Source organism: Lissotriton vulgaris, chromosome 10 (genome assembly GCF_964263255.1).
Source record: "Lissotriton vulgaris chromosome 10, aLisVul1.2, whole genome shotgun sequence".
In the NCBI taxonomy this organism is placed as follows: domain Eukaryota; kingdom Metazoa; phylum Chordata; class Amphibia; order Caudata; family Salamandridae; genus Lissotriton; species Lissotriton vulgaris.
The window spans coordinates 118,579,436-118,592,953 of NC_141698.1; the positions used below are offsets into that span (position 1 = coordinate 118,579,436).

Below are 13,518 nucleotides of genomic sequence, written 5' to 3' on the forward strand. Positions count from 1 at the left end.
TGGCGTCTTCATCAGAGGTTGCCCAAAACATCTTCCATCTATGGCAGACTGCTCAGATAGAATTATTTTCCACTCAGGAGAATGCCGACTGGTCAAAAATCTGTGCCCTTCAGTATGCGATGCAGGCTGCATTTGGCACTCATTTTGCTTGCAGAACTCTCTGCTTCTCTACATGTTTCCTCCGATACTCTTGATTCCGCATATCTTGAGGAAAATTTGTCTCAACTGGACCCCAGTAATCCTTTTCTTACAGTTCTCCGTTACTTGTTGGGATCAGTCATGCGCCAGTCTCCTGATGTTGGACTGCTTGCGAAATGTATTCAAAAGCTGAGGAAACTGCAGGAAGAAGTATCTATCCGAAGAACAAGTTAATCTACCTTTGCTGACACCTTTTCTGGTGGATGCTATGTAGAGTCTGCAGATTCCTCCCTGACCCACCAACTTCCCTGTTGCATGGCTGTATACGCTAATAGGACTGTTACTTCCTTGTCATATTACTGAAAACTGCACGATTCTATGTAAGATGTTGGTTTTATTCACTCGCATCGAAGGCGCTTTAAAAATGGATGAAAACTGATGTCTGCAGGCCGACAAGGGGGTTTATGCCCCGGTGACATCTCAAAGTACCACTTGCAGTCTGTGCCCCTTAGCGGCATTAGAAATCTATTGAAAAGTTGCCATGTTGCCAGATCCAGACTCGCGCCTGGGATATTCAAAAGGGGAGGAATCTGAAGGTAGCTACAGTATCCACCAGAATAAGCGATCCCAAAAATAACTAAGTTGTTGATCGCTATGAAAGTCTGCATTTATCTGAGTTTGCCGTAAGGTAACAGCTTCTGCCCTGTATTTGCCGCCACATCTGCTGCACGATTCACTTTAGCTCATGTTCCTTCACTTTTATGAGCCATTATGTGCTGTACAAGGACTAAAGGAAGTTTGTCCTCTAGAACATGCAACTTTCCTTAAAGGTGTTTGCTTTTTATTTAAATGTGGGGGCTGGGGCTATGGAAATTTCCACAAGTTAACATATTTTTTATCCATGCGTGGAGGAACATACCATTGCCTCTCTGTAATTGTGTTGATGTTGCCTGATTTGGTTTGGTAAAGAATTCATACTACAACAGAGTTACCACAGTTGAAAATACTGTGAAATGAGAAATAGTTTTCATTATCCACCAACCTACATTTATAATGAGAAAAGCAGTTGAATCAGAAGTGATTGGGAGGGGTTTTTAATGAGATGGTTCATTTGCTCATGTTATAAATACAGTGTGTTAAACATTTGTATTTTTCCCTCCAGCATGCTGATTTTCTTCTCGCCCTTCAAATGAATGAAGAGCAGTATCAGAAGGTAAGCCTCTGACCATACTTGACTTATTGAAAATGGCCTCCTCTGGCTAATTCATTCTGGCGATGGCCACCAGATGTATGTGTGCAGAGATAAACATAAAACCTTAAGTGACTGTGGATGACTTCACTTGCAACTAGTAAAGTATAGATGCCCCCGTCATTCTAATGGAATGCCATTCGAAATCCATCTTGCTCCTGGGTCTTCCTTTAAATGTGTAGCTGCTCCCAATGCTGTTGATTTAAACTTTCTTTAAAAAGATGTATCTTATTATTTGAAGTAAATGCTTTAGCAATCTATAAAAACAGGCTGGAGTGGGCAATTCAATTTACTTATATTTTTTTTTCTTGTTTTAAGAGGTCTCTATACAACTTTTTAAGAAACGGAGAATTGGAAAAGTATTCCTCTTAACATCTGATTTGACACTATTGTTTCAGACTTTGCAGAAACTCACTATTTGTACAGAGTTGCACATGCCCACATGTACCTAAACACACACCCACCACAAACATACTGACAAACCGGCACCCTTCACACACAGGTGCACATGCAAATGCACACAGTGTGACCACAGACATGTACCAACACAACCCGCCCACATTTCACATTATCATCTCTAAATAAAGAATGGCTGCTTAACTGTAGTCCTTCTGGGGAATCACAGTTGAAATCATAAGCACTTACTATTGCTTTTCTTTAGAAAGGTTGTGTATTCCTATTTAAAGTAAAAAACAAGTTAGTCTGTAAAAACAGGTTTTATTGGCCATTTATTTACCTTGTTTAAAATTATATAAATATTACCAAAGATCTGGGTAACAAGGAAAATAACTTATGAATATTTTTTTAAAGGTGAAGTGGAAAACAATAGGGGTATGCAGCAATATAGACTGCAGCCATTTAAGGCTGAAAACTGGCACTGCGGCTCTAAGTGCTCCCAGCTCTCTAGTATCTGATTATATGCTCTCTGTCAGTGGCGTTCGTTTTTCCATCTCCTGGTTACAGGATCCTGGAGCACTGAGCTTGGCCTTATTTGGCATTGTTTCTCTTGGAAATCTTCCCCTTTCCAAACTTTCTGTAAGCCATTTTAGCCTATGTCCTTTATGATTGAGAGTACTTTTATGAAATTATTTACAAGGAAATATTTTCCTTTCTTCTAAAAAAAAATGTCACATTTTTGTGATGTGCCCTTCGTGTAGTAGAGAAATGGCAAAAACAGATCCCCATGATCTGCTTAGTCGTTGCCAAACGGACTTCCATATTCCCGACAAGTGCAACTATAGCAGGACCTTTTCTAGGTGCAGCCTGAAGGATAGAGCAAAGATTTGCCTTTATGGGCAAGAACAGTGCAGACTGCAGTAACTGGAATATACTGAGAGATCAAAGGAGCAAGGTAAAGGCAATTTATCTACCAGTGCTTCTATTAACACCTCTGAGGTCACCTCCATGGGAGAGATCCAAAAGGAGACCCAAAATGAAAAATTGTGCTGTTCCTGGCTGACATTGAGAACCTTGACATTGAGGCAAGATACAATATCTACCTGTATTGCCATTGAGTACAGTTCACCGTCAAGGAGCTATTCAGCAAAACAAAAAACCTAAGGGTTAGCTGTAACATCTAGTCGCCACATGACATTGATGTGCACTGAATCTTTTGTTCCTATACAGGCGTCTGTAGAATTCCTGTGGAAAATGAAGTTGCAGAGGTTGCCCACGATCTCAGACTCCCCAGTATTCAAGGCACTACTGACCTTCCGGACCAGCAACACTAGTACTGGAAATACCGGATTCTCCATCACAGTACTTCGACTGACTTAACCACCTCCTCTTCCTATACCATCTTCTCTTCCTCTAACACCTTCTGTGTCTCTATCACCTTCATCTCCATCTCAAACTACTACTCCTGCAGAGTCTTCTCCTCTTATATCTCCAACTCCAGGCATTCCACCTCCAAGGGTTTTAACGTTTTCAAAAACTCAGTTGACACCGTACACTGTTATGCAAAGGAGGTCCACTATATCACCATCTCATTCAAGAGCACAGTATAGATCAAGGTGAAGGTCATTTATAGATTTTGATGAAGCATGTCATCATTCCTGCTGTTTCAGGCACTTAAAGATCCACCTTGTTCAGGCAATCATCTAGACGTCCACCAAGAGATACTTGAATGAATTTAGTGACACTTGTAAAGCGCTCTACTAACCAGAGGTGTCTAGGTGCTACACTCGAAAAGAGAGAGAGTAGTAGGGGGCTATTGCCCTTCCTTATGGTCTTCATCTAGATCTAGGATCCGAAAATAATCTCCAATTTGACTTCCTCTTATCCTTTCAGAATCTCAGTGGCTGATGACATTAGTATGCTGCACATCTCTATTTCGGCTAAAACAACTTCTACCTCTTTGATGTTTGAGACCCTTACTCATGGAACTTTTTTACAATTATTTTATTGGTATTGCATTTTTTAACATAAAATAGACACGTGGAGAATTCCACTGATAAGTACCAAGAATTAAAGTGAAAAACAATGCAGTTAAAGAAAAAAACATACTTGAAGTTCATCATACCAAAACCTGAAACCAAATAGCATAACGATATAGAGTACCATCAAACCATAAATTACGTACAGTGCAGGAGAAAATACCAAAATAAACCTCTTATACAGTACAATAAGTAAAGTATGTAAGTATGACCCTCTTTATCAGCTATTATTATTCTGAATTCCATCCTACCCGGCTGTAAAAACGCAATTAGGGGTAGTACTATGCGGGCTGGTATTCCATTTTATCAACAGTTGAGTCCTAAAAGTAAAACATCAATCCGACCAAGACCAAAGTCAATAAAACACACCTTGTACAAGATATAAAATATGACACGATATAAAAGGAGATTTAAATCAAAGAAAAGGAAAATGGCTACAAATTTTACTCCTCAGTTCAAAGAGGAGGATTCAGGTCCCACCAGCCTGGAAAAAGTGGGGTACCATGCCAAACAAAAGAATAATATAAATAAAAAATATACATTTGTACGTGTTTTCCCGATGTTATTCCCTGTATCTGAAAGACACACGTTAGTGATAGATTCCTTACCTTAGAATTGCTCCCAGGCGTCAGACTGGACCCGGAAAGTTTTCGTCGGTAGTACCCCTGCGCGTCGGTAGGCGGCGTCCTGCAGCTCCGCGTGCGTCGTTGGCGTCGTAATGACGCTGCTGGAGCTACTTAGATGTGCTGACATCAGTTCTTTCTTTTTTCGCGCCAGCAAGCGCAGATCCAGAGAGAGCGGTACCCCCAGTCACTTTTTGACTGAGTTATTTTTGCGACTTTTGTCTCTGTTTTTCGAGTCTTCGACTCCTGGTGTATAGGGATGCCCGGTTTTAAGTCTTGCGCGGCTTGTCCCCGCACGATGTCCGTGAAGGACCCTCACCGTGAGTGTCTCTACTGCCTGGGGCGCAACCACGACTCCGAGTCGTGCCCCGAATGCCGGGCCATGGCTCCGAAAACTTTGCGGGAGCGGTCCCGAAAGTTGCTGGAGGCCTGGGAGTCTGCTCCGCGCCGTACAAGGTCCCGGTCCTGTGGAAGCTTGAGGGACCGGTCACGGAGCAGCCATCACCATTGTCCGACGAAGTCTTAGCACACAGAGTCAGGTAAGGCGAAGCACAAGAAGTTGAAGCGTTGTCACTCTTCGCATACCCCTAGCCTGTCGCTCAACATGGCTGAGGGTGCGGGTGGTGCCACCCCCGTGGATTCCGCAGAGCCTAAGCAGTTGCCGATGGCCTACCTGCTCTTTCCGGGTTCATCGGCGACTCCGGCCCAGTTGCAGGAATTCCTGTCTGCCATGGCACGAGTCTTTGGGCCGTCTGGCCCTGTTGGCACGCTTCTGGCCCTGCGGGTCCGACTGGGGGTCCTCGCTCTTCTGCTGCGTCTGCTCCGGCCCGATGTTGTCGACGACTCCGGTCTCGACGCCGAGGGACCCCCATGGATCCATGCATGGATCCCAGCCGATTTCGGTATGCCTTGTACGACCTCCGCCGAGGTCGGCCGGCTCCCCGGCCAACCCCGTCCCTTTCTCCTACCCGGACTCTGAGACGTGCCGGACCAGTGTCGATCGATGCAGATTCTGACACCGTTATGGAATTTTCATCTCTTTCTCCATCCGCCTCCCTCTTTTCCGCCTGTCCGGCAGCCCGGGGAGGACTTGGAGGGGTCTGAGGACCCTCTCGCTGCCCAGTGCAAGTTAGACTTGGACTGGGAAAAGGATTTGGAGGATGCAGTTGACTTGGATTTTACTTCAGAAGCTGGCACACTGTCTCCTACCTTGGCTACGGAGGAAGGTGGTACATATGCTGTGGTGTTGCATAGAGCAGCCGAGGCTCTACACCTCAAGCTCCCTACAGTGGCCGTCAGGACTAACCTCCTGACAGAAGTGCTCTGGCCAGCGTCTTCCTCTACGGAGCCGCTACTGCCCTTTAATGACGCACTTTTACGTTCTTTTCGGCACCAGTCCAGGCCCAACACAGGGGTTCCAGTGGGACACTGTTTCGCAGGTACTGCCTCAGTGTCCGGAGGAGTCCCGTACGGTGCTCTCCCACGCTATTGCAGAGGGGAGGGACGCAGCCAAGTTCACAATTTGCTTGACACAGCAGACTTGCTGGGGAGGGCGATTTCCACAACTTTTGCTACACCGCCACGCTTGGCTGAGGACAACTGGCTTTTCCGAGGATGTCCAGAACACTCTGATGGACATGCCCTTTGATGGCACTCTCTTTTTTGGCGACCAGGCAGATTGTCCGTTGGAGCGTTTTAAGGACTCTCACGCTACGGCCAAGTCCTTAGGCCTTTCGGCCACGCACACTCCTTCTGCTCCTTTTATGGCCAAGGAAGGGGCGTCCAAACAAGTTTGTTTCAGAGCCACAGGCCTGCGCAGCAACAGTCTCAGCGCAGCCACAGTCTCAGCACAGCCGCTGACGTGGGACCTGCAGAGGTGGGTCAGTCCACCACCTCCCCTCCCGCCAAAGCCTCCAAACCTTCCTAGTCCGGTGTTTCAGGCCCACCAAACACCAGTGGTTGGAAGGATTCACCATCACCTCCCCCACTGACACACCATCACTTCGGACAGGTGGGTGTTACATATAGTCCGAAGGGGCTACTCCCTTCCCTTCGAGACTACCCCTCCATCCATGCCACCGCATGTCGGGGGATCACTTGGCACTGCACCAGCAGGAAGTTGCGGCTGTCTTGGCCAAGGGGGCCATCAAGCATGTTCCGATGCCAGAAGTAGGTCGTGCTTGTTAATCCCACTACTTCAAGGTTCCAAAGAAGGACAAGGGCATCCGTCCTATCTTAGACCTTAGGAACGTCAATCGCTTCCTCTGGAAGGAGAAGTTAAAGAAGCTCACACTTACTCAAATCTCGTCTGCCCTGGACCCTCAAGACTGGCTGGTAGCGTTGGACTTGCAGGATGCTTATTTTCATATCCCCGTCCTGCCAGCCCACCAGCGTTAACTGTGGTTTACGGTAGGCCACGAGCACTTTCATTTCACCGTACTCCCTTTTGGCCTTACCTGCGCCCCTCGGGTGGTCTCAAAAGTGATGGCGGTGGTCGCAGATCAGGGGTGTCAGTCTAACCCCTATCTCGACGACTGGCTGTTGAAGGCAGGCTCGCCCGAGGCAGTTGTCTCCCACCTCCAGACTACGACCGACCTCCTGCATTTGCTGGGGTACTCCATCAACGTCCCAAAGTCACACCTGATTCCCTCTCAGAAGCTCTTCTTTATCGGAGCGGTTCTGGACACGGTGCAGTTTCGGGTTTATCCTCCCGAGCAGCGAGTCTGGGACATTCGGGCTATGATTTTGAACTTTCAGCCCTTGTCCTGGGTTTCGGTCAGGATGACCTTGAGGCTGCAGGGCCTCATGACATCCAGCATCCTGCTGAACAGTCATGCAAAATGGCATATGCGGGCTCTGCAGTGGGACCTAAAATTCCAGTGGGCGCAGCATCAAGGGGAGCTGTCAGAGCACGTCCAGATCTCGGAGGGCACTGCACAGCAGTTGCAGTGGTGGCTCACTGACCAACATTGGTTCAGTAGCCGATCCCTCTCCCTTCCCCAACCGGACCACACAGAGGTGACAGATGAGTCCCTCCTGGGATGGGGCGGCCATATGGGAGAGGAAAAGATCAGGGGCCTCTGGTCTCCGGCGGAGTCCAGGCTCCATATCAATCTTCTGGAGCTCCGGGCGTTCCTACTTCCACTGAATGCATTCCTTCCCTCTGTCAGCGGGAGAGTAGTGCAGGTGTTCTCATACAACACCACCTCCATGTGGTATTGCAACAAGCAGGGCGGGGTGGGGTCAAGGACACTATGTCAGGAGGCCCTGCGTCTCTGGACCTGGCTGGAACTTCAAGGCATTTCCTTGACGGTTCAATACTTGGCAGGTTCTTTGAACGTCAAGGAGGACAAACTCAGACGCAGGTGCATGATGGCTCACGAATGGCGTCTTCACTCGGAGGTGGCGTAAGGCCTCTTTCAACAGTGGGGAGAGCCTTGGTTATATCGATTCGCCACCGAAGTGAAAGCGCAATGTCATCTCTTCTGCGCGTTGGGATTTCCAAGGCGGCACTTGCTCGGCGACTTTTTGTCACAAGTGGAGCTGTGGTCTAATGTACGCTTTTCCGCCTATACCACTTCTACCCAGAGTGCTGAAGATGATCAGGCGCGACCGGGCCCAAGTCATTTTTGTGACCGCGGACTGGGCTCAAAGTGTTTGGTATCCCGAGCTACTTGGTATGAGCATGGTTCGCCGATCCGACTGCCTCTACGGGAGGATCTTCTGTCGCAGCAGCAGGGGACGGTCCTCCACCCGAACCTGTCCAGCCTCCACCTAAATGCTTGGAGATTGAGCTGCGACAGTTGATTCCATTTGACTTGCCTCCTGAAGTGTCTATCATTCTGGCAACCAGGCGTCCCTCAACTAAATAGGTATACGCCTGTAGGTGGAACAAATTTGTGGCATGGTGCACAGCAAAGGCTGTGGATCCCTTTATTGCCCCTCATTCAAAGTCCTTTTGTTCCTTCTTTCTCTGGGCCAGCAGGGCTCTGCTCTGGGCACTATTAAGGGCTACCTTTCTGCAATTTCAACCTTTCGCAGGCTCCCTGATCAGCCTTCTCTTTTCAAGTCCCCTGTTGTAAGTAGATTTCTCAAAGGCATTACACTCCTATTCTGTTTGTAATTTGTTTCTAGCTTATTTGATGTGCACTCCTTTTGAGCCACTTCACAACTGTCCTCTTTGTTTATTGACTTTGAAGACTGCTTTCCTGGTTGCCATCACCTCCGCTAGACACATGAGTTAGCTCCATGCTGTTTCCTGTAAGCCTCCTTTTCTGTCTGTTCATCCGGACAAGGTTGTGCTTCGCTGTCTTCCTTCCTTCTTGCCAATGGTTGTCACTGCCTTCCACATGGGGCAAACTATCACCTTGGCCACTTTGTTTCCGCATCCTTTCAGAGAGGAAGAGAGGCTCCACCGCCTGGACTCAAAACGTGCGCTTTCATTTTACCTGAATCGCACGCAACAGTTCCAGGTGGATGACCCACTCTTTGTTGGCTACGTAGGGTCCAAGAAAGGCTGAGCTGTACACAAGAGGACTATCTCCAGCTGGGTCGTTTTGTGAATAAAAGCCTGTTATTCTCTAGCCAAAAAGGAACCTCCGGTGGGGTTGCGCGCCCATTCTACCAAGGTGACAGCAGCTACTACTGCATTGGGAAGTGGTGTCCCCCTGCAGGACATGGGTCAGGCAGCCACATGGGCCTCGCTTCACACTTTTACTAAGCATTATTGCCTTAACAGTCTAGTCAGGAGAGACTGTGTCTTTGGCCGTTCTGTTCTCCGTAACTTTCTGGTGTGATCTTGGTTCGCAGACCCACCAGCGGGGTTGGTATTGCTGGGGAATCTTGTAAGAAAGTGGCTCTATATACACTGGACCAAAGTAAGGTACAATGTGTATAGAGTCCTCAGTTCCCAGAGGTTTGGCAGAGGCTAAAGTTAGATATAACCTTACACTCTAAAGTGGTAGCTTGGTCAAGCAATAAGGCAGTATCCGAGGACAGTGTAAAGCATTTGTTGTTCACATTCAGTCAGCAAGTGGTCTCACACATTCAAAAACTGAACTCTAGGCCAATTGTTTTGTATCCTAGTTTTATTTTAGAACCAACAAGGTATCAAAATATACTTTCTCAGAATGAGTTACTTTAGTTAAATAATTTAAAAATAGGCAATAGACTTTTTGATTACAATAGTTACAGTTGTTGCAATAGGCAACACAATGCAAACAATTGAGCTCAATGGGAATTTCTGGATAAATGCAATTAGTTACTTCATGGATTACTTTTCTAACCACAGTAACTGGATCTTAGATTCAGCCCTGGGACATCTCCTGTAAACAGTTTAAGTAAAAGCGTTTTGGTTACAGTAGTGATTTTTAAGGAATATTATTGTATTTTAAAATTTGACACTTAAAAACTTTTTCCCCTAGAATCACCAATGTTATTCTATGGGAGGAAATTCACTTAGCAGGTAAGTAGTGTTATCGTTACTTTTTCTAACTCCGGGTTGGAGCCTCGATCCAGCCCCGGTGCATCTCCTGTAAACAATTGAAAGAATGCGTTTAAGTCAAAGAGGCGATTTTTAAGGAATATTTGTAGTTTTTGAAAATCGACACTTCGAAACTTTTCTGGTGAAAATCCTACACTGGATTCCTATAATTCAAGTTACTGGTAAGTACGGTTAAAATGACTTTTCAGGGTCAGTGCTGGGCTAAAAGATGCAGCACTGGGTTCTCTCCTGATAACGGGTGAGTAAATCTGAATTCGTTGTTCAGCTGATTTTAGATGAATATTTAAAAAGTTTCAAAACTCCGCACTTAAAAGAATTTCCAAGTGAAACCAGTCAATGTTACCCTATGGAAGAAAAGTGAGTTATCAGCTTTTGGGTAAGTACTCGACTGGCAGAATTCAGGTTCTGGGCATAGACTCAGAATACTACCAGGGTCGGGTAGGTACAGTTGGTACACCCTCAGTTGCACAGGGGCAGCCGGGTGCAGAGGTAGTTAGGCCCAATGTTATCCAATGAGAGGCAGGGGGCCTTCGGCTGGTGGCTGCTGGCAAGCAGGCCACGTGGCTGTGGGATCCTGGGCTCCTGGTCACTTGCTCAGGGCAAATGGTGGAGTAGATTAGAACAGAGGTTGGACTGCCAGGGGCACTCAGGTGGCTAGATGCAGGGTGCTTTTGAGCCATCGAGCGCTCAATGTTATTCAGTGGAGATCTTGGGAGATGAACAAAGGCTGCAGGTTCGGGGACGTAGATTCTTCAGGAGCGACCAACACTTCGAGAGGTAAGTTGGGATCTTGAAGGATAGGTAGGCACCCAGGAGTTGGGCACAGGGGGCCGTGGGGCTCCGGGTGCAGGGGTGTCTTTTGACGTTTGGAAATCTTACCCTCTGCTGGTCGCGGTGGGAGGGGTCCCCTGCTGTGAGGCTGCAGGTGTCATCTGGGTCGTCGAGGAGGGTCCTTGGGCATTGGATTTCAGGTCACAATCGCCAGGGGGACTTCCTCAGGGTCTTTGTCCACTCAGGCCGGGCTTGGCGTGTGCAGAGTGTGCTGGATTCGCAGTTCCTGGTTGGCACCAGGGGCATTGCTGTTTGAGCAGAACCACTGCTCATGGGAGTCCCAGTCTTTTAGTTGAGCAAGGCAGGCAGGTCCTCTGGGGTGTTAGAGGTTGCTGTCCGCAGGAATCGCCGGAGTTTAGCAGGAGCTGGTTCAAGGATAGACAGGCCGGTAGGGCTGGGGCCAAGTCAGTTGTTGTGGTCCTCGTTCTTCTTTCTTAATTTAAAGTCAGGTTCTGAGGAAGGAAGTTTCAGGGTGCCCCTAAATACTTAATTTAGGGGTGTTACAGGTAGGGCAAGGGCAGGGACCAATAGGTCCCTGTCCTGGGATGAGTACACCCCTATCCTACTGCTCTCCTGTGGGAGGGGGGTAGGGGCCTAGCTCTGATTGGGTAGGGCTCCCCATCTTCAAGATGGCGGTAGCCCGGAGTCGTGCTTCACCTCACCTCTCCCACCTGAGGGGTGAGTTGGCACAGGCTGGCACACCCCCTTTCCTCACTTAGGGTTTCCTCGCCAGTCTTCCCACCAGAGTGGGGGTCAGAACTTATGGGGGCCAGTTGCTGAGTACAGCAAGTTGCCTGGAGAAGCTCACAAAGACTGTATGCTGTTAAAGCTTCCCCTGCCCATCCTGGGGGAGGAGACCTAGCACCTCGCCCAGGACGTACATTGTTACAGGCCCAGGAGAGCAGATGGCTCTCTACCCAGGGGTCCAGCAACATATCTGCTGTGTGGCAGCCTCTCGGACAAGACGTGGATTGTAGGTTAGGTTCAGGGGGAAACTCTAAGTTGCCCTCCGTCGTGCATTTGGCATTAAATCCCACACTGGCATCAGTGGGGGGTTTAATGTGCTGTGAAGTTTGATACCAAACTTCTCAGTCTTCAGTGTAGCCATCATGGTGCTGTGGAGTTCGCATCAACAACCTCCCAGCACCATATACTCTTAATGTCATCACTGCACTTACAGTGCCAGTAATGGCCCTGGGTACTGTAGGGGCACAGGGCTCATGCACCTGTGCCCAAACCACTGGCATAGTGCACCCAGCTAGAGGGGTGACTGATGTATGCCAGAGCAGTGTGTTTGTGGGCATGGCACACAGGGATGTGTGCCATGTCGACTCTTTGTTTAGTTCTGTACCAGGACACTCAGCATGCAAAGGCAGTGTGCGTGTGTCAGGGTACAGGGCCCCTAAAGGTAACACAATAAGTGCTCCAGCCCTAAGGGTTCTTCTCTGGTCACAATGCCCTGGGTACCTAGGGTACCATTTACCAGGGACTGACATGTGGCCCGAGATGTCAATTGGGTTTTGTTTCAACATGTTTTAGGGAAGGATCACAGGCCCTGGGCACAGGAGCCCAGGGCACACTCAGTCAAATCACATCAACAAAAAGTGTGGACATACCATGCAAGAAAGATGGCATTTTCTCACATATCTATTCTAAGATAAGGAATCGATCACGAACGTGTTTCTTTCAGATGAACAAGTTACTTACCTTCGGTAATGATATATCTGTAAGAAAAATTAGTGATGGCTTCCTTACTGCCCCACCCATTCTCCCTGTTCTGCAAACTGATATCTAGAGTTAAGGTCATCCCTTTCAGAGCCCTAGTTTCAATGCACAAGTGGTCAGTCTCTTGCATGGCTCTGCGTGGAAAGTGGTGTACAAAACTGACGTAGGCGCACATGGGCGCGTCTAAGTAGCTCCAGCGACATCATCTCGGCAACTAGGACGCCAACGACGCACGCGGAGCCGCACAACGACACCTACTGACGCACAAGGGTACTGCTGATGAAAACTTGCCGGATCCAGTCTGACGCCTGGGGGTAATTCTAAGGTAAGGAATCTATCACTAACTAATGTTTCTTACAGATATATTGTTACCGAAGGTAAGCAACTTGTTCTTCAGAACACTTCAAGCAATAAATACCAAGCAGCACCAGAAACAAGATAAGGGATACCACCCAACAGGCTTCCTCATAGTTGACATGAGGCCCAATCTTTCCAGATTACTCTGAGGCCCAGTTGGCCAGGCCTGTTTCCCCTTCTTTCTAGCCTTCTTGCCTATGCGTAAGTATGGAGATATCTATAGATTATACATCGCTAGCAAGCGTGCAAGCCATTTGTGAAAGGTCAGTGGGGTGCAGTCAGTCCAGGCTGATGCAATGCACAGAGGGACCATGGCCATAGCTACAAATGTAAACAACTGAGAAGTCCCAGGAACTATATCGCTAGGTACCCCCCAACAAGATAAGCTAGGGGTTAAGGTGATATTGACTTTAAAACCTAGTATCAAAAAAATTAGTAATTTTTACTTCTGCAGGTCAGCTACAAAACATATGCATCAGGTCTTCCCCTGGGTATTGACAGAGTGGATAGCGAATACCCACTAATAGCCACTCACCTTCCCAACTTGGTGATTTTTCCAGGGCTGTAATATAGAGCGAAAATGGTTTTATAACGTTGTGCCTGCAAATTATCTGCGAGCAATAGAGTTTGAACAAGCTAAAGGGATTCTAAAAAGCA

The 13,518-nt window shown here is 47.7% G+C and overlaps 1 protein-coding gene across 8 annotated transcripts in view; it reads left to right on the forward strand.

Moving 5' to 3' along the window:
* Window positions 1–13,518, forward strand: part of RNF216 (ring finger protein 216) — a 776,933-nt gene that overhangs the window by 324,418 nt on the left and 438,997 nt on the right. For all 8 annotated transcript variants that reach the window (XM_086940659.1, XM_086940658.1, XM_086940657.1 and 5 more), the window contains one exon: window positions 1,301–1,351. In XM_086940659.1, the coding sequence (XP_086796785.1) occupies window positions 1,301–1,351 (51 nt within the window). The remainder of the gene's footprint in view (window positions 1–1,300; window positions 1,352–13,518) is intronic.